Here is a 22976-nt window from a genome sequence, read left to right as displayed (position 1 = left end):
CCAGCCCTACCAGATGTTGATGTAAAGCCACACACCAAATTTCTGGGAGTAATTATCGATGAAAAAATGTCATGGACACAACATATTGACAAGCTATGTAAGAAATTAAATACCAGTCTTTATATCTTGAAGCGAATAAAAACAATCAGTAACACCCCAACAGCAAAGACTACTTACTTTGCAATATTTGAAACTCATATTCGATACGGGATAGCCGCCTGGGGAGGAACAACTCAAGAGAACCTACAACGACTACTGCGACTTCAGAAAAAAGCTATAAGGATTCTTAACTGCCTGGGCCCTAGAGACACCTGTAAAGAAGCCTTTAACCCTGGAACTGGCGGTCATATCAGTCCAGCTCGAGCAGCCGAGCAGATAAGAGCTAGTGCGTTATCGCTCCGACGGTTCAAGGTCAAGGCTACCTCGTGTACGAAAACTACGTGTAGTGACATACAGTTTGCGCTGTCAGTATAGGATTATATTGTATTGAAATTGTAAAATGTTGATCTGTGCCGTCTGTAGTAAAGGAGTGTGATGATTGCCAGTGCTATCAAGTGTGCTGGGATGTGTGGTGTTTCAGCACATGCCAATTGTGTTAAGGCTGACGGGAAGAAGAATTTACGTTCCAACAGGGAGTGGAGGTGTAAAGACTGTGGAGAACAAGACTCCAACAGCCGGTAGTGCTGCTTTCTGCATCTTCTGGTCATAGTGAGTTGACCAAAGACTTTATAGTTAAGGTTATGGAAGCTTTCAAAACGGAAGTTTTTCAAGAAACTAAAAAGTTTTAAAAATGATATGTTGGAACTAACGAAATCCGTACAATTCATCTCGATAAAATTGATTCTTCAACTGCATTAATGGAAGAATTAAGAACCCAATTTGCTGACCTCAAGAGGGAGAACGCGGAATTGCGGTCAGAAAATGAAGTTATCTGCCAGGAGCTCCACGGAACTGCGGGAGAGAACGAGGGAACTCGAGCAGTATTCAAGAAGAAATAATATCGAGATCAGCGGTGTGCCGAATGACGGATGGAGAAACGCATGGAGGCGGTGGTGAAGGACGTGGGCGCGGCGCTGGGGTTGCAGGTTGAGCCTGCTGGAGGTCGCTGCCGCACATCGCGTGCCGTCTTTTAAAAGGGGGAAGAGAGCAGTCAATCATCGTTCAATTCAACAACCGAGCCAGAAGGGACCAGTGGATCGCTAAGTACCGGGAAAAAGAGACAGCTGACTGCCAAGGAGATCAACCCTGCGTTCCCAAGTTCGAGAGTCTTCGTGAACGACCACCTGTCACCTGCCAACAAGCAGTTCTACGCCAGGGTGAAGCAGCGATGCAGAGACGTCGGCTACAGCTTTTGCTTGGTGCCGGGATGCGAAGTTCTTCGTGAAGAAGTCACCCGACGACCGCCTGATGAAGATATCAACGTTGGCTGACATAGAAAAAATCAAGTAAAATAATCTTTAATATATTACTGTTTTTTAGGACTAATTTTATTTTTATTATTTTTTGTTTGTTGATAAAGTATGTATTTGTTTTACCCTTATTTTATTTGTTAAGAATTTGTAAAAAATAGCCATAAGGACTGATTGTGAAAACTTACATAACAAATACAGTTTAGAAAGCTTTTTCGATGAGCAAGGGAATGTTTTTAATCTGGTTTACACAAATATTAGAAGCATAAGGAAGAATTTTTGATGCTCTTCTATTAGAATTAAGCCAAATAAAACAAAAAATTCATTTTATTGCCTTGAGCGAAATTTGGATAAATTCAGATGAAATTAACTTTTACCAGATACCCGGATTATAATGTTTTTCATTGTTGTAACGACGCATACAGAGCCGGAGGTGTTGTGTGTTATGTCGTTGAAAATATAAGCGTTGATCAATTAAATTTTAACTTCAACACTGCTGACGCTGTATTATTAAAATTAACTTTTAAAAATTATTTCTTTAAATTGTGCTGTTTATACAGAATCACAGAGTTTTCCAGAAAATCAATTTTTAAGTGAGTTAAGCACGTTTTTGTCTAATTTAAGCAACAATGCAATATTATTGGGTGACATAAATATAAATACTTTAGTGGATAACAGCACTAGTCAAACCTATTTAAACCTTCTAAAACTGTTACGGTTTTGTTCAACTGGCAAATAAACCAACACGAGTTACAGATGTCTCTAAGACGTGCATTGACCACATGTTTTATAAGAGATAGATATTTAAGTAACTTTGAATGTGGTGTCATTGATGTAGGTTTAACTGACCATAGCTTCCTGACTTTAAAAAATTAAACAGTTCTTACAGAACATTGATTCTGTTAGCAGTAGACCTACAAACAATAGTCATAGTATACCAGATTATAAACAGATTACAGAAAGATTACAGAATGTTGACTGGAGTAGTTGTTTGAAGCAAAGGATGTTAACGTAGGTTTTAATATTTTTCATAATATTTTTGTCTAGAAGAATTGTAAATAACTGTCAAAAAAGTGTAAATATAAACAGTAAAATTAAAAAAGCAACTTCTATCAGCCCCTGGATAAATGCCAGACTTTTAAACAAAATAAATAGGAAGAAAAAAATTGTACAAAGTGTACAAAAAAAGACCGTATGATATTGCTTTTAGACAGTATTACAATAACTTTTGTAAAAAATTATCAAACGAAATAAATAATACAAAAAAACAATTATTATTCCAAGAAAATTGAAGAGTGTAAAGGTGATACGTCACTTCAGTGGAAGATAATAAATCAAATTAGTGGCGCAAAAAAATAAAAAGGGTGTTGAAAAGATTGAATTAGATAACGGGGAAACTATTTCGGACCCTGCCGCCGTGGCACAAGAGATAAGCAAAATACTTTCATAACATTCACTCAAACTCGGATTAATGAGATAGGCCAATTACAGTTGGCGAGCAGAGTAAATTCCTTTTTTGTGTCACCAACCACGGCGCACGAAGTAGCCTCAATAATAAATAGCTTAAAAAAATAAGAAATCCTCGGGTTTTGACAATATCACCGTTTTATTGATAAAACAAATAGTTCAATATGTCTCACCTGTTTTATCACACATTATAAACTTAAGTCTCGCAAACGGAATTTTTCCTGAAAGTTTAAAACTAAGCATAGTCGTCCCCATTTTTAAAAATAATTCAAGCAAAAAAATTGATAACCTCCGCCCAATTAGTCTTTTGTCAGTTTTTTCAAAAATATTTGAGAAGATTATGAAAGTGCGATTAGTTCAGTATCTTAATAGTATAAATTTTTTTAGCACTAAGCAATATGGTTTCACCAAAGGGAAAGTCTACTGAAGACGCTCTTATCAATGTAACAAATTTTATTTACAATAGTTTTTAACGAAGGTTGAAAAGATTACGGGATTATTCATAGATTTTAAAAAAGCGTTTGATTTAGTAAATCACAAAATACTTTTATGCAAATTAGAATCAATAGGAGTAAGGGGAAGTGCTCTAAAATGGTTTGAAACATTTCTAACTGGAAGGAAGCAGCGTGTAAAAATACAAAAACTCTTTAAGTAGCCCTACTGTTGTCAGAGCTGGAGTGCCCCAAGGTTCCGTGTTGTCTGCTACTCTTTTTTTAATATTTATAAACGATTTACTAGAATCAAATTTCTGTGGAATTCCATGCGCTTTTGCCGATGACATAGCTATTTTTTATTCTAAAAAAAAATATTCAGGATATATTCGTTAACATCTCAAATGATTTGCAACTTTTGAGGCTTTGGTGTTATAATAATAAAATGGAATTAAATGTAAAAAAGACAAAATATGTAAATTTTTCATTTTAATGGATTCAGTTTCTTGTCAAATTTAAAGTACCACAAATTAGACTGCGTTGACATGAATTGTGACTGCTTGGTCATAAATAAAGAATTTAGTTTCAAATATCTTGGAGTTATTTTAGATGAAAGACTTACATGGGAAAAACATGTACATTCGATACTTACACAACTGAAACCAGCTTTGAGAAAATTCTATTTTTTGAAAAACTTTTGTAATGAAGTTTTATTGAGAACTCTTTATTTTGCGTTAATACATTCAAAATTACAGTACGGGATTCAATGCAGGGGAGGAACTTTTAAGTATAAAATTGAAAAAATACATGTTCTTCAAAACTATTTTATAAGAATAATTCTTAGAAAACAAAAGAGAGAGAAAGTTCTTTTCCATTATACCATCAATTAAAAATTTTAACCAGTTACAGCACCTGTTTGTTTACAAGGTTTCTACGCTTGTTTTACATTAAAAGTGGTGACACAGGAACAAACCAACTTTTTTTACAGTACAAGAAGTTGCAGTAATAATGTTTTTTAGAGTGCCTAGAGTTAGAAAATCACTATTCAGACAATCTTTTATTTATGTAGGCCAAAATATTTCAATAAACTACCAATTAATATAAAAGTATGTTCAAATATTAGAGCTTTTTTCTCGGGAGGTGAAATACTGGCTGTTTGGTTACGATTGACTTAAGTTTTCTAAACAATGTGATTATGTAAGATAAATATAGGCTACGTTTTGTTAAAAGGAAAAAATGGAAGATTCGGCAGTTATATGATTACTTTAAATTTTGTTTTTGTTTTCTAATATTAATAATGTTTGTTTTAGTTGTAGAATGTATAGAATAAGTAATTTTAAGTTCTCAAATTATGTATGCAATCTTCACACAGTTGGTGTAGCATAGTGTATATAGTGTATAGTGAGCACAGACGGCACAGAGCGTGGTGCTGCTCTTATCAAAGGACAGTTACTTTGCTGGACTGAACAATATTCATGTTTTTGTTTGTGTAGCGCTGCCACGCTACTTGAAACTGTGGCAGTGTAATTCCTGTCTACAACTCTGTAAAATACCTGTATTTATTCTGGAATAAATCATTATTATATTATTATTATATATATATTTCTCTCAATGGCAGAGTGTTTTAGTACTTCATACATTGCCTCATATTTATTTTATTATTACATGTTTACTATAAAGTACCTATGTCATATTATATATTTCTTTATTCAGCATTGTTCAAGGAACATTTTTCACATAATATAATTAAAACAAAAAAATACCCGTACTCTAACTCTTCATGAAAAAAAATTATTTTTAGAAAAAAGAAAAGTTAGTTCAAAGTTTTTGATTTGTAAAATTGTTGTTGTTAGTGATATGCAAAATCCAAAATATAGAAAAGGAAGAGCATTTAATTCTGAGCAAAAATAAAAGAACACATAGTTTATAAGGTATTTATTTTTTTATGTTGTAAATGATACAAAAATTATACACTGACATTCGAAAGTGCTACTTACCAACAAAAGTAAGAACTTCAAAGCCCACTTGGATTTGTACAATCTTGTAACTATTAGTCTATATTAATTTTCATTTTTTTCTTTTTTATTATATATTTTTTAATTATGTTCTGATTGAATGTCTAAATCGGAATCCTTATCGTTGCTTATTTTATGTTCAACTAGTTCTCGAATGTCACTTGAACGATCGCAGAAATTACGATCCATTACGTAAACACGCACAGAAAATTTACTATTGTTGTGTTATATACACAACCATCATTACAACAAACTCAAACAAACAATAAACCAGACAGAACACCATGCAGCTGACGAAATAACAATAGCCGAATGAACCAGTTGACTCATCGCTGCGCGCGCAACTACCGTGGTATGCGGGAGAATGTGAACAAACAGTTCAGAGATTATAAAACGTATTGACGTGTAACGAAACGATAAAATTATTTATTAGTGTATTATTTACATAAATTGAACCTTCCTCTTTCGATTGGTATCAATACCGATACTCTTTGATCGTGTTTTAAGTATGTAATATTGAGAAATAAAAGACGTATTAAAACGCCCGATATCGGGCGCTGCCATCTAGGATGCGACTAAAACGCCCGATATCGGGCGTTTGCCAGTTCCAGGGTTAAGAACCTTAAATTCATGACAGTGATTGCCCTCTATATTCGGGAGGTTATACTGTATGTTTATGCGAAGAACCTACCTCGAGCTGCTGACCACCACGACTACTACACCCGACATCCCGCAAACTACCCACTACCAGCCCACCATCTTACACTGTATGAAAGAAAACCGTCATATGCTGGCTAGAAGCTGTACAACATATTACCACAAGAACTAAAAGCTCTTAAAGGAATGAAGCTGAAGGCATCGCTGAATGACTGGCTAACATCAAGATCCTTCTACACCCTAGATGAATATGTGCACTGGAAAGACATTCAAGAGTGACATTATTTTTGTATACAATTTGAATTGTATCCACTGTAAACTGACATTTCTCTAAGAAATTTTGTAATAAAGAGTTTCTGATTTCTGTTGATAACTTTCTCATCGAACACAACTTTATAACTGGCAAATTAGTTTTATGTTTGAAGCCTCAATATTTTTGTTCTCTCATGTACAAAAATTGTATTTTTCTATACTAAAGTTTTAATAATTAAGTGTTTTTTATGGTTATAAAGCTATGAAAAAGTAAATAAACTACCTGCTACTATCTATTCAATTACTATAATACAATATAATAATGTTATTTCTCAATGTTTTAAAATTCACAAAAATGGCAACAGATTAAATTTCTATTAACTTTTTCATTAATATTTCAATGTAAAATTTTAAACATTATTTATTAGCGATCATTTATGTTCCAATTGGTTTCAAAATATCTTGGATGTGATATGGATGTTGCGATTCTACATTCGAGTTATCACGATTGATTATGAAAGCATGACAAAAAATTGTCACACACGTACATTTGAGATTTAATTGGAATTTCCATTCTATTTCATATTTTGAAACTCAATATAAAGAAAATTGTCGTTAAAAGTATCACAATTTTGTATAAAACTATCTTTTGATTATTTTAAATTTATGTACATTTGAAAACATTTCAACCATAAACATTAAAATTCAGATAAACATACCGGTTCTATGTTGTTGTACGACTGGAAGTAGAGGGTGGTTGAAGACAGCAGGACCATGCCGGGGTTAACCACTAGAGGTGTGATCTTGTTGGCAGTTGTCTCCAGTACCACCTGCTCATACATATCTTGCAGCCAGAGACGATCGAATGTCTTGCTGGCTTGCATCGCCACCTCAATAGCTTGTAACTGCAATAACATCATAGCTATAGAAACATCAAACTGTACTGAACTACTCTATGTTATACAAATTAGCCTTTAATGTAGCAGTTCCATCATCTGTAGAGGTGCAGGATTTTAGGCCTGCTGGTAGTACCTTTTTGAATAATTATTTATTTATGAATAACATGATACACATAATCTTTTTCAGAGTGTATAAAAGAACAATGTGAGTACCTATGAATGTTTCAAATTTTATTTATGCCAGTGTAATTCTTCAAAATGGCAACAGATTATCTATTCATTTTTATCACTAAGATTTCAACATGAAATTTCAAATATTACTGATTAGTAATTGAATAGAAATTTCTTTATTTGCAATTTTACTATACACAAAAAGGCGATGTTAGGGTCTCATGGCCCTTTCTTACACTTAACCATATTAATTAAATACATGCATACAAAGCAATCAAATAAAGAAAGGACAATAATACATTTTTAAATGCTAAAATTAAACAAAATTCCTAAACAACAGTAACGATGTCAATAAATCTAAATTTCTTTAAAGTTCTATAAATTACTTATAATTAAAAAGAAACTTTTTTAAAGAATAAACCATTCACTCTCACAATTATAACGATTGTTCCCCTGACCACCCCAGCAAGGCCTCAGACCTAGGGTGCACCAGCCATGATCATTCGGTCCATGAAACCATTTTAATTATGACACAAACTGGGGGTGGCTGGATATTGAGGTTATTTGAACAGGCAGGGAATTCCACAGTTGGCAAGTCGAAACTGTAAATGACATCATATCCAACAGTTTTGAAAAAGTAAGTCTTGTTTGGCCATTAGCATGTGAATATCTGCTGTGATCCAAGGAACAGGATGTTTTTTTAAACTCACTTAGTGATGAGTGGTTTGTGTTTTTCATATAATGATAAGGTTATTTGTTCCAAGTTTATTTTTGATGATGGAAGGATTGTGAAGGAAACAGGATTTTTCCGGACATTTGCCATTGTTCAGTGAAACAAAAAATCAGCAACACTTCGTTTCGAGATCTGCAATCTGATCTCTTCAAGTAAATAACTAACCACACATAATTACAAACTAGGTTAAAATAAACAAATCATACCAAAGCGTTGTGGCACACCTAAGTCTGGAATCACAACCACCACGCTATGTGTTAACTTCACTAACTCTAAAACATGCACTTAATAAAAACTATACACAACATTAATCATTAAAACTGAACTACAGAATACGGGTCACAATACGTCTGCATTCGTCTACAAACCACCTACGACTGACCAGAGACTAATAGCAAATGGAAATTGTCACAGCAGAAAGAAACAAGATGGCGGAAATAAAAAGGAAGGGGAACAGGAATGGGCCTTTTTTATTATTATTGGTTCATGCTAAATGAACTTCTTAAAACCATATTGTGACTCCACATTGGTTTATTACAAATATCTGATTTGTTTGATACTTTTGGTTTTCTTTTTTGTTCATTTTTTAGAACTGGCAACCAAAGCGGCCTAATCTCGACTGTTGGTTGGCTGATTGGTTGGTCTGCCAATTTAATGTATGTTGGCTTCATCACAATTCATATGATGGTCTTCGGACCAATAATGGTGTGCTATTTTTGACTTTTCTGTGAGACCCTTTCTTGTGTTATCTTTGTGTTCTTTTATCCCTACGTTTAATGGTCCTTTTGTCTCACCTATGTATTCCCTATTGCAACTACATTTCTTTCATTTTTTTTAATTGATTTTTTGTTTCACTGAACAATGGCAAATGTCCGGAAAAATCCTGTTTCCTTCACAAGGTTATTTGGTTGAAAGCTTCTACCATGTTATCAAAATTTTGCAAAGCTTCAATGTCTTGCCATGGGCTATTTAGAACATTGGTTAAAAGCAACCTTACTCAACTTGTTGAAATCTCTATATTTTATGTATATAGTCGTGGCTTTAAGAATGTTGAAAGAAGACACAATAGATGAAATCATGTTTTTGCACGGATGGAATTGGAAGTTGCTCGTGGTGGACGATATCTTGTGGGTCAGAGACAACCATGAGGTCAATCAGAATGTCTGTCTAGGCAGTGCGGTGTGTAAGTTCCAGTGGCAGTATAGTCAAGTTGCAAGAATTAAGCATAGAAGTAAGTAGCTTGTAGTCTAATGTTGATTGTCCTTCAATAAGTTTATGTTAAACTCGCCCATGAGCATAACTCGACTATAACCTGGCATTATATGGAAAAGGACGATATCAAAGTCCCTCAGATCACCAAACTTGGTTGGGCGGTAGCAGACTCCAAGTAAAAGCAAACCTGAGCCAAACAAGCAAATTTCTACAAAAATAAATTCGGGTTTAGCAGAATATTCAGCAGGTGAAGTGTAAATTAAATTAGCCTTAAGCTCCTCCTTCATGTATGCTGCCACCTCGTATTTATCCTATCATTCATTAAAATAGTGTATCCTAATAAAGACACATCTCTTGATGTAATACTTGGCTTAAGCCAAGATTCTGAACTACCCATTATAGTATCAAACTTTTTGTTTTTAAATATTTCTCTGATCTCGTAAACATGACCCATTAATATGTGCAGACATGAGGTGTTCGTGGTAAGGAGATAAGGAGCGAAATGAGATATTAGTTGTGGACAGTGGCAGTGGTGAGGAGGGTGATGGAAGGGGGGAGTGGCCGGCTAGTGTTGTGGTCGTCATCCCATTGTTGTGCTATCCTGGATCAGCCAACCAGACCGGCCCATCTCCACCACAGAACAAAACCAAAATAGAGAGAAGAACACATGCACGCACATGTACATTCTTCATAAATAACGTAGACAATAATATGATTAACTTACTTATTAGCCTGGTATTACTTAAATGAACTAGTATTTGTCCATAAAAAAATGTCTTTTTAGATTTTAATTGATCTTCCTTCCAAAGTTTATTACTTTCTCTGGTGTATTTGAATATTTCCTAGTTATTTGTTGATCTTAAAAATTTACTAAGATGCCTTAGCTTTTGTTTTTCAGATTTCAGTTGCTCATTTGCCCAATGTTTATACTTATTTCATAAAATTATAAATTTTATAAAATTTCAAAATTTATTATACTTTGAAGTTAGTACAAAGAAAAAGCCAATATAAGCAATATTTTATATTAAAAAATATTGTATTTTTCTCAACAATCAGAATTATATACTTCCCACTAAGTTTCCTCTTACAACAGCTTCTGAAACAGTTCTACATTTAATAGTTCCAATAACTGCCCATCATGAGCTGATAACAAGGTAATGACACCACTTTTGTTTCTTCTCTTGTGAAATTGTTAAAATAATAAATACTATCCAAAGCAGAAGTAGAGCCATTATAAATTATTTTTGGGAAATCAACTAAATAAGTAAGATTGTGGCTTTTAAAATTATTTTAAAGTTTTAAATGTATGTTTATATTTTTTTAGAATATTAATGTTTACATCTTCTGCTAAAACTACCTTGGATGCTCTTTTACATGCAAATTGAGTTAAAATTCTAAGTCTATAAAAGAATTATTTATATCAGAATTAGGAGATCGGTATAATCCTATTATAATAGGTTATACATTATTTACGTTATACATAGAAGTGTAAAACTCAACACCTCCTCACACAGCTCCTTTGCTTTATTAATTACTAAATATTTTGCTAGTACTCCATATGCCATGTCTGAACATAAGCAAAACAGACTATTGACAAATGTGTGTTGGTGCCACTGCATCAGCATTGTGTGGTAGGTCATCCCTGGAATGTGCTGTGTTTACACTGTCAACAACAGCTGTCATCAACTGTAACTAAACTGGCTTATTTATTTTCTTCATATCTTGTTTTCGGTTTCAGTGGTTCTTATTTTCTTAAAATACAAAGTCTTGTTTTTTTAAGTAGTTATCAAATAGTTCCAATTAAAAAGTTTATCAGTATTGTGCATTTTTTTGAGGTCAAATATTTGAATAAGGAGATTTCACATAAAAACAGTTAACAGCATCTTAAGCCAGAGATTTTCATAAGTCCGTCTACTGCCTACTGTGGCATCACTAACATAGTGAGTCAGCTACCCGGACATTATTATTTGCAGTTTTCACAATGTTCCTTCTTAAAATATGTATAAAAATAAGTAGCAGTCTAAAATTATACGAACTGGTGACATAATCTAAAATAACAAGAAACTTCATAATCAGGCTATGCATGCAAGACACACTCAATTACAATGCTTGTAACTTGAATTGAATCCGAACAGGTCTGTCAGCTCTATGAGTCACTTGTCTATTCAGAGATATTTATATAGCTGATTCACAGAATCCTAGTGGTTTTACCACAAAGCAAATGAGGCGTTATAGTTACACACAAATTAATTAAAGGTTCTGTGCTAGGAACTACAATTTTGTACTAAGCTATTTTTAGTGACAAAAGGGTGAAGGTGCGCACAAGATTGTAAAACATAAGTTTGTCATACAATAATGTGTATTAGACTATATAATAAGTCACCACTCTTAACCAGAGATTTGTCTTTTAATCTCTTTAAATATAAGTTATATAGATTAGGGGCTGACTACTCATCCCTTCTATATCGATAAATTTTTAAACATGCCAACTTAAGAAATAATTGTTTTGCAAATTGGTTAAATATTAAAGATTTATCTATACTATCTATTAAGTAGATTTTTATTTAATTTATACATTTTATATTATATTTCTTAATGTTGTTTTATTTAACAATTTTTATATTCAAATAAGTTTTATGTAGCATACAATTATAAATCTTATATATCAATTTACACTAGCTTAGTTCTACCTAAGCAGTATGATCATTGACAAATTATGACTTATAACAAATAAATGATGATCATGTTGATCACTATATGCCAAAAGACAACAAATATTTTGATTTGATTTGATTGATACATGTGTTTGTACTGTATTTTTGGATAGAACCAACCTTAAAGACTGCTTATATGAAAGTTTGGACCATTTTTGGTGTGCAAACTATTGAACGTACGATCATCATTCACTAATTGTGTTTTAATATACACAGTTTAAAGTTCCTTTTTGATGACAGAAGGATTGTGAATGTAATAGGATTCTTGAACATTTTCCATTATTCAGTGATACAAATAAAATCAGGAACACCACAATTGGAGATTTGCAATCTGACCTTTTTCTCAAGTGGATAACTACAATATAGATTAAAATAAACAAGTCATGAAAAATCACTGTGACTCATATATATGAGGAATCATAACAATCATTGTGTCAACTCTCTGAATACTATCTGTGATACTTGCACCAAATAAAACAAGCAGTAATTATTATAAACCAATCTAAAAAAATAAATGTCACAATACATTTGCACTCTATTTACAATAAATCAATAGTAAAAGACAAACATCACAGTAGGAACAAGATAGCAGCAAATGAGGGAATGGGAGTGGGCCTATTTTATTGGTTCATTCTAGGCGAACGTCTTATGTAAAGCATTTTAAAAACAAAACATCACACAGCAAACAGGAATCTATTTTTTTTTATTGCTGAATGAGAAAAAATGTCTGAATATATCCTGTTAAACCCTCAATTCACAGGGGTCTTTTTTGTGTACCATATTGATTTTACTCATCAGAGATGAAAATTAGCTCTTGAGCCACTGATAGTCCTGCCAACAGAGGATAAAGCTGCTTACGTCACAGCATCATGATGCTTAATGCGACTACAATGGACCCAGTAATAGTTTTGTATAACACTGGACAGCAGTGCTGATACACCAGAAAGGCAATGGACATCTGAAAGCTGTATTTTCCTTCTAGTACATATTTTTGTCTGGAAGCAATTGATTGATTGATTGAGTAACCCCAATTTCGGACTATAAAACTGTTAATAAAGCAAAGACAAATGAACTTTTCCTGATTTTAAATTAAAACAATCTGTTAAACTGTGAAGCGATCTAGCCCTCCTACAGGTGCCCCCCACTGAAGTGACGACTTATATACGCATTGCAAACTGCCAAAAAAACACTAGATTGTGGAATATGGTGAAAACGCAGACAAAAAAACACCTTGCCCACTATATGCACTATAGGATTGATCACATAGTTTATTCCTACCACTACCAAATAGTGTGGTACTTATTTCTCAACTGCAAAATTAATTTGTTTGTATGCATTCATATAAGAAAAAAAGTTAAAACATTAGAAAAACATTAATACTTAGTGCAGTTAAACCCGTTAAATTCCAGCAGGTATAAAACATGTCAGTATTTATTTATATGGTAATTTATTTATTCTGTCTTGAACGATTAATACAAGCAATGCTGGTTGGTACTTTATATAGTACGGATTTGCTTTCCAACTAAATTTATTTTTTGCAGTTTTATATGGAATCTAAGTTTTTTTTATCATAAGCTGATTTCAACTTTGATATTATTCTGTGTAACCACAAACAATAATATTGAAATTGATTGTTTTAGAAAGTGTGTGTTCCCAGTAGTTTAAAGTTCACTGTATCATATCATTTATATCAAAACTCAAATAGAACTGGCAGGTTAAGGTCAAGCTTTGAAACAGTTCAAATCATTTAAAATAAATATTACAAATTTGTTTATTTTCAAAGCTTGGCCTTGACCTGCCAGTTCTATGTGACTTTACTATAGTAATTATCACATTTTGTGCTATTAGTTCTCTATGCTACTTTTTTAAGTTACATTACTGTTTTAAAAGTTGATCATGAAGTTGAACATAAATTATTTAGTCCACATGCAAAAGATATCTTACAAAATCTGTATGTTATTTTTCAAATTTCAGTATTTTAAAAGTATTTTTCAGGAGCCGTGTTAAAAATGTCACATGTAAAATAATGCTAGAATACTATAATAATATAAAAATTTATGTCTAAAACCTTCAATTACTAAGAATTTTACATGTACTCTTTGTTTTGTTGATAAAACATGTCAAAACATTCAAACACATATTACATATGTAGCAAAATAGTAAATATAACTATGTATGCCAAAATGAAATCTGTTCATTATTTGTTGCTATACAAAGGTAATGGAAAAACAAAAATTAGGTCCAAACTTAAAAATATTTAATTCTGGTTTGTTAAATATAACATTTCGGTATACAGTTTTCTATTTTAAAATACCCATACAATGAATGAACTATAAACATACTTGTCATTTCCTTTAATTTACTCATGATAAAATAAAACAAAACTCACAGAAATATATAACAAATAAGTTTGTTTTAATGTTTTCCCCAATTCCTTACATTTTACTGTATAAATGGCTGACAGTTCCCAAACAAAACCTTGCAACAAATGCCATGATACTAAAATAATTCGACTAACCAATAAAATACCATAATTTTATATGGCCACATGATATGGCATATAATAATTTTATAGCAAAAAAAGTGGTTTGTCAATCAATAATTCACATTAGCTTACGTACCATGTTGTTTTGATCCGATGCTGGGAGAGTGGCAGCCCTGTGCAGTTGTCCTATCCTGCGCAGACATTGCTCCACATGTCCGTAGTTCAGTACAAACACGAACTTCCGTCTCCCCTGCAAATTTACAAATGTACTGTTTAATATAGCTAGGGAAATGAGTGCCATCCAAGGAAACCTTATATGATCAAGCCCTTCTATGCTGTTACTATAGACTGGATTAAATGGTAAATAGTTCTGTTCCAAAATGTGTTACAATGGAAAAATTCTGTTTTTAGGGTTGATATAAAACATATAAGATGTATATATGTGCATTTATATTATTATTAATGTCCTAACAGATCCAAAATATAACACAACACACGTTTTTAAGTTCTTAGAATTACAAGTTGAATGGAATCTGACTTGCTGGCTGAAATGGCTCTCAGATAGAAATATTTCAAGAATGTAATTTTGTTAAGACTATTTCCACACAATATTAAGTTGATATTTTTTTATTAAGTTGGCCTGAAAGTCTTGCTCACAATCAGGAAATGTATCAGTGGTACTGTTCAACAATCAGGAAATGTATCAGTGGTTACTGTTCAACAATCAGGAAATGTATCAGTGGTACTGTACCATCAATTAGGAAATGTATCAGTGGTACTGTTCCACAATCAAGGGAAATGTATCAGTGGTTTACTGTTTCCACAAATCAGGAAATGTATCAGTGGTTACAGTTCCACAATCAGGAAAATGTATTCAGTTGGTTACTGTTCAAATCAATCAGTAAATGTATCCTAGCTGGTACTGTTCAAAACAATCAGGAAATGTTTCAGTGGTACATGTTCAACAATTCAGGAAATGTATCAGTGGTACTGTTCAAACATTCCAGGAAATGTATCAGTGGTACTGTTTCATTATAACCTAATCAGGAAATTGTATCAGTGGGTTACTGTTCAACAATCAGGAAATGTATTCAGTGTGCGGTTACTGTTCCACACATCAGGTAAATGTATCACAGTGGTTACTGTTCCACAAATCAGGAAAAGTTGATCAGTGGTACTGTTCCTCCAATCAAGGATAATGTTATCAGTGGTACTGGTTTCCAACAATTCAGGAAAATGTATCAGTGGTACTGTTCCACAAATCAGGAAATGTATCCGTTGGTACTGATGCAACTAATCCGGAAAATGTATCAGTGGTAAGTTCAACAGATCAGGAAATGTATTCAGTGGTACTGTTCAACAATCCAGGAAATGTCATCAGTGGTATGTGATCTGTTCAAACAATCATGGAAATGTAACAGTGGTTAATGTTCAATAATCCAGGAAATGTATCCAGTGGTACTGTTCAACAAATCAGGAAATGTATCAGTGGTACTGTTCACAACAATCAGGTGATAATGTATCAGTCGGTTACTGTTCCACAATCAGGAAATGTAATCAGTGGTTACTGTTCAACAATCAGGGAAATGTATCTGTGGTACTGTTCCCACAATCAGGAAAATGTTTCAGTGGTAACTGTTCCACTATCATGGAAAAATGTATTTTCCCAGTGGTTACAGTTCAAACAATCAGGAAAAAATGTGATCAGTAGGTACTGTTACCAAGTCAGGAAATGTATCAGTGGTACTGTTTCAACAATCAGGGAATATGTATACAGTGGTACTGTTTCATACAGCAGGAAAATGTTTAATTCAAGTGGTACTGTTCAACAATCAGGTAAATGTTATCAGTGGTACTGTTCCACAAATCATGGTAAGGTATCAGTGGTACTGCTTCCACAATCAGGAAATTGTATCAGTGGTACTGTTCCAACTAATCAGGAAATGTATCAGTGGTTACCTGATTCTACAATCAGGAAATGTAGCAGTGGTATACTGTTCCACAATCAGGAAATGTATCAGTGGTTCTGTTACAAAACAATCAGGAAATGTATCTGTGGTAATGTTTCAACAATCAGGTAAATGTATTAAGTGGTACTGTTTCAACCAATCAGGAAATGTATCAGTGGTACTGTTACAAACAATCAGGAGAATGTATCAGTGGGTTACTGTTCAACAGATCAGGAAAAAAATGTATCTGTGGTTCTGTTCAACAATCTGGAAAATGTATTTCAGTAGGTACTGTTCAACTATCAGGAAGATGTATCAGTGTGTACTGTTCCACAATCAGGAAACTGTATCAGTGGTACTGTTCCAACAATCAGGTAAATGTATCAGTGGTTAACTGTTCCACCAATCAGGAAATGTAGTCAAGTGGGGATAATGTTCCCAACAATCAGGAAATGTATCAGTGGGGTTAATTGGTTCTAAACAATCAGGTAAATGTATCAGTAGGGGTAATGTTCAACAATCAGGAAATTGTAATCAGTGGAGGTACTGTTCAAACTATCAGGAAAAGTATCAGTGGTTTACTGTTCAACAAATTCAGGAATATGTTATCAGTGGTACTGTTCCAATCAATCAGGAAATGTATCAGTGGTTACTGTTCAACTCAATCAGGAAATGTATCAGTGGTTCTGTTCAACAATCAGGAAATGTATCAGTGGTAATGCTATTCAACAATCAGAGGACAATGTATCAGTGGTTACTGTTCAAACAATCAGGAAATGTAACGAGTGGTTACTGTTCAACAATCAGGGAAAATGTATCAGTGTGTACTGGTCATCAATATCAGGAAATGTATCTAGTGGTACTGTTCAAACTAATCAGGGAATATGTATCATGTGGTAATGTTCCACAATTCAGGACATGGATTCAGTGGTACTGTTCCACAATCAGGGAAATGTAGCTAGTGGTTTACATTGTTCAAACAATCAAGGAAAATGTATCAGTGGTTACTGTTCAAACAATCAGGGAAATGTATCTGTGGTACTGGTTCAAACAATCAGGAAATGTGATCAGTGGTTTACTGTTCAAACACATAGGAAATGTTATCAGTGGTAATGTTCAATCAATAGTATATGTATCAGTGGTACTGTTCAACAATCAGGAAATGTTTCAGTGGTACTGTTCAAACAAATCAGGAAATGTGTACTCAGTGGTTGTACTGTTCAAACAATCAGGGAAATGGGATCAGTGGTACTGTTCAACAATCAGGAAGGAAAAAATGTATTCAAGTGGTAACTGTTCCACCAATTCAGGAAATGTATCAGTGGTACTGCTTTCAACAATCAGAGAAATTGTATCTGTGGGTTACTGTTCCACAATCTAGTAATGTATCTGTGGTGACTGTTCCACAATCAGGAAATGTATCAGTGGTTCAGTTCAACAGATCAAGGTAAAATGTATCAGCTGAGTACTGTTCAAAACAATCAGGAAATGTATATCAGATGGTTCTGTTCAAAACAATCAGGAAATGTTATCAGTGGTCGGGTTACTGTTCAACAATAAGGAAAGGTATCAGTGGTACTGTTCAACAATTCAGGAAAATGTTATCAGTGGTACTGTTCAACATCAGGAAATTGTATCAGTGGTTACTGTTCAACAATCTGGAAATGGATCAGTGCGGTACTGTTCAACAATTCAGGAAATGTATCTGTGGTACTGTTCAACCAATCAGGAAATGTGATCAGTGGTACTTGTTCTAACAATTCAGGAAATGTATCAGTGGTTTACTGTTCCAACAAATCAGGTAAAATGTATCAGTGGTACTGTTCTAAACAATCAGGACAATGTATCAGTGGTACTGTTCCACAATCAGGAACATGTATCACGTAGGTACTGTTCAACAATCAGGAAATGTATCATTTGGTACTGTTCCACCAATCAGGAAATGTATACAGTAGGTACTGGTTCATACAACTCAGGAAAATGTATCAGTGGTTAATGTTCAACAATCAGGGAAATGTATACAGTCGGTACTGTGTTCCCACAATCAGGATTATGTAATCAGTTGGTACCTTGTTCAACAATCATGAAATGTATCAGTGGTACTGTTCAACAGATTCTGGAAATGTATCAGGTGGTACTGTTCCTACAATCAGGAAATTGTACATTTCAGGGTGTTTACTATTCAAACAATCAGGAAATGTATCACAGTGTCGGTTTACTGTTCAACCAATCTGGAAATGTATCAGTGGTACTGTTCAAACAATCAGGAAAATGTGATCAGTGGTACTGTCTCAACAATCTCAGGAAATGAATCAGTGGTACAGCTGTTCAAACAATCAGGAAAATGGTATCAGTGGTACTGTTTCAACAATCAGGAAAATTGTCTCAGTGGTACTGTTCAACCAATTCAGGAAAATTGTATCAGTCGTACTGTTCAACAATTCAGGAAATGTATCAGTAGGTACTGTTCAAACAATCAGGACATGTATCAGGGGTACTGTTCAACCAAACTCAGGAAATGTATCAGTGGTACCTGTTCAACAATTAGGAAAATGTATCAGTGGTTACTGTCTCAACAATCTAGGAAATGTATCTGTGGTACTGTTCAACAATCAGGAAATGTGCTCAGTGGTACAGTTCAAACAATCAGGAAAAAATGTAATCAGTGGTTACCTGTTCAAACAATCAGGAAATTGTTATCAGTGGTACTGTTCAACAATCAGGAAATGTAACAGGTGGTTACCTGGTTCAACAATCAGGAAAAAAAAATATGTATCAGTTGGTACTGTTCAACAATCAGGAAATGTATCAGTGGTACTGTTTCAACAATCAGGATAATGATTAATCAGTGGGTTTCTGTTCAACAAATCAGGAAATGTATCAGTGGTACTAGTTCAACAATCAGGAAAATGTTTTTATCAGTGGTTACTGTTCCACTAATCAGGATATGATGTATCAGTGGTACTGTTCCACAAATAAGGATAATGTATCAGTGGGTTACTGTTCAAACAATCAGGAACTGTTATCAGTGGTACTGTTTCTAACAATCAGGTATTGTATCAGTGGTACTGTTCAACAATCAGGAAATGTATCAGTTGGTACTGCTTCAACAATAAGGAAATGTATCAGTGGGATTACTGTTCAACAATCAGGGAAATGTATCAGTGGTACTGTTTCAACAATCAAGGAAATGTATCAGTGGTAATGTTCAACAATCAGGAAATGTATCAGCTGGTTACTGTTTCAACATATCAGGATATGTATCAGTTGGTACTGTTCTGGTTTTTTAAGTTAGACATTTGATTGGGAAGTAAAATCTACTCATATAGGAGTGGTTTAAGAGTTACTTTCAAATCGGACAACTGATGGTTTATATAAACGGGAAATTTACTAGTGACTCTAGTGAAGTACCTTATGGAGTTCGTGCAAGGGAGTACTTTGGGGCCTCTATTATTTATAATATATATAACATAATATTTCCAAGCTGGTCTTACTGGGCTAGCGTATTTATGGTTTGCTGATGAACACAGGCTGTGGTTTCCTTTTCTGGGCTGCACTTGGGATGAAGGCCTTATGTTAATGGCATCGGACGGACTTTGAGCGAAAAGTAAAAAATAATTGGTTTGATCAAAAACTCTCTTATTTAAACAGTTAAATTGCTAAGTAAAAACCAAAATTGCATGGCAAATAGTTACTCTTAACCAAACAGACCCGGATGTGAGAGGTATTAAGTAATTCAATTTCCTGTCCAGGTGACGTTGCGGTCGGCTGCTGTGACTGTTGGTCTTAGTTGAGCGGTTTGGGGGCTAGCCCCAAGATAAAGTATTTAGGTGTAAACAATAGATCATAAACTTTTTTGGTGTCCACACATCCTAAACGTTTTTAAATCTAAAACTTAGAAAAGCTAATATAACGGGTTTCACATAGTTAAGCCAGGTGATTGGATCCGGTGGGTTCAGTGCAGGTCTGTTTATTTTTCTCCTTACCGTGCTGTCAGTTCCTTTGCAAGCTATGGTATCCTGGCGTGGGGAGGGGTTGTCAGCCAATTGTCTTAGAACCACTCCTGCTGGGCGCACAGGATGGTCTCTCATCCAAAACTTGTAGCTCAAGGAAAAATCATAGGTTTTCATACTAATAACTCTTTTCAACGAATTTCCAGTATTAAATGTGAGGGCATTATATATTAAAAAACATATCTTATTATATACATCAAAATCCTTAATATGATTTGAAATTTTATCCAGAAATACTGCTTGGCTATACAAACAACGGCACAATATATACGGATTCATTACCCCTAAATTAAATCATTGGTTCAGAATCTTATTAAACTCTTTTTTATCTTGCTCAAATCATCTTCTAGAAAATTGCCAGAGGAATTATAAAATGGAGAGATGAAAATATAGGGTGTGGCTGGTCTAACAAAACAGGAGGGTGAGTCAGGATGGTTGTACCGCATTGGATGGGAGGGTGCTGAGAGGCTGTTGTGCGATTCTCCTTAATATTTAAACATAATTTTTTTTTCTTGGTTGTATAATTACTTGTAAACATGCTGCAATCGCATATTCTGATGGATACTCCAAACTTGATAATCCTTAAATTATTTTAACATAGTACAAAGTATATTATATAGTTTAGAAACTATTTATATTAGTTAACTTTTTTTTAAAAATTATAAACCTACAATGTATATTTAATTAAATACCATGTGTAAGAAGGTTCTTATTATTTTGTATGTTTTAGATTAATGTGTGCAACTGTTCCGTTGAACTATCCCCGCTCACTCCACGACCTAACAGTCGTTTGCGGGGATTATTCCTGTATTTTAATTTGTATTTCTAAAGTGTTGCACTGTTTGTTTAAGGAATAAATGTTGATTTGATTTTGATTCTAGATAAACATTAATTTATTTATTAAAATATTGGAAATAAGTTTAAGGTATATTCTGTTCCAATCATTCATAATTTTCATGTACTGATGATACTTGGAATATCAACAAGATTTCTCAAATGCTAGGCTTTATATTGAATTAATAAGAATTTAACAATGCTTTTATATTTATTGATTAAAAACTTCTGAGAGGACACAAAACCTAATGGTTTTCTTTAAACTGTACACATAGAAAGAATATCCTTTAATTAGCCTATATTATGGATACTCACCAATTTAGAACCACTAAATCATTACTTGTCAAATCATTGTTAACACCAAAAAATGTTATGTATTTTTCTACGTTTGGGCAGGATAGAACGATTTTAACTATGAACCTAAATAAAACCAAATGCCTCCCAATACACTCTAGACCAGATAGTGATGTGAATGTGCAAACAGATGCCTTCTGAATTAGCGGCTGACACTTGTGGATGTAGTATAATTGAACATATATACATTAGTATAAGTATTCAGTAACAATAACTGACGATTGAAACTCTTAATACTTGAAATTAAACCCTAGATGTCTGATTTATGCATTCTCACAACTCAGATATATTCTGCCTACATGTACATTAGTATAAGTATTTAGGAGTAGTAACTGACAATTTATACTCTTACTACTTGAAATTCAAGTTTATAAGTCTGATTTATGCATTCTCACAACTCAGATGTATTCTGCCTGTGGATCACTGTGGACTAACTGTTCATTACGTTTTCCTGCAGATGTATTACATTTGATCTTGGAGTTGGGCTATTTGTATATTGCTATTTTGGAGCTGCTTAAAGTCTTGCAATGAGAAATCATAAAGACAGTATTGAGAAGAAATTTCTAAAAATTATACTTTTACATACTTGTACTTATATGTACAGTTATATTCTGTTGAATAATTCATCTTATTAATAAAAGACACATTCTTTACTGATATACATACTGTATGATAAATAGCAAATTTATCTGCCGTACAACATAAATAATAATAAGAAAAACAGCTTCAGACACAACCATTTCCCTCCTAGACTAATAAACAGATTAGATTTTTCTATTGCTCATTATATGGTCCAACATATACACAACTGCCTACCAAAGTAATTGACATAGCTAGTGGTACTGCTTGTTGTTGAGGCACTGGTGCAATTTCCATATATTAAATAATGTTTTAAAGTGACTATTTGTTTATTTAAAAATTAAAATCGATATATTATATAATTTATTTAAAATTAATTGCATAAAGACCTATGCATCGGTTTTAAATTTGTTTAACAATTGTAATTGCAGAGTTTTGATTATGTTTTATACGTGCCTGGATTTTATATTGTATCTTAAAATCATAACAATTATTATTTTAGTTTATCCTACAATTATGTGCCTTGCTATCTACCACCAAGGTGATTAAAATTTGTCAGCTGTGTACAGGACAGAGTTTGTAAAAGCGAGTTGAACACTTTCACTGCCCAGTGAATGTCGGGAATAGAAATCACATTGAACGTTGTCGGGAATAGAAATCACATTTAACGTTGTCATGTAGTGACCTTCGGATCTATCTATGTCTACAGAGAATATACAAAGTGAAAACAACAGTAACACAGTTCTATTCCCTGGAATATGGAACAGTTGCATTTTATCAACTAAAGTCAAACTAATTGTAA

The 22976-nt window shown here is 33.6% G+C and overlaps 1 protein-coding gene across 2 annotated transcripts in view; it reads right to left on the bottom strand.

Annotated features, from left to right (window-relative positions):
* Positions 1-22976, bottom strand: part of LOC124364478 (protein FAN-like) — a 79043-nt gene that overhangs the window by 31931 nt on the left and 24136 nt on the right. For both annotated transcript variants that reach the window (XM_046820003.1, XM_046820002.1), the window contains exons 4-5: positions 14582-14695; positions 6951-7136 (exon numbers count right to left, since the gene is read on the bottom strand). In XM_046820003.1, the coding sequence (XP_046675959.1) occupies positions 6951-7136; positions 14582-14695 (300 nt within the window). The remainder of the gene's footprint in view (positions 1-6950; positions 7137-14581; positions 14696-22976) is intronic.

This window comes from Homalodisca vitripennis, chromosome 6 (assembly GCF_021130785.1).
Source record: "Homalodisca vitripennis isolate AUS2020 chromosome 6, UT_GWSS_2.1, whole genome shotgun sequence".
In the NCBI taxonomy this organism is placed as follows: Eukaryota; Metazoa; Arthropoda; class Insecta; order Hemiptera; family Cicadellidae; genus Homalodisca; species Homalodisca vitripennis.
The sequence above is the reverse complement of the archived record's forward strand: the minus strand, read 5'-3'. Positions and strand labels throughout refer to the sequence as shown.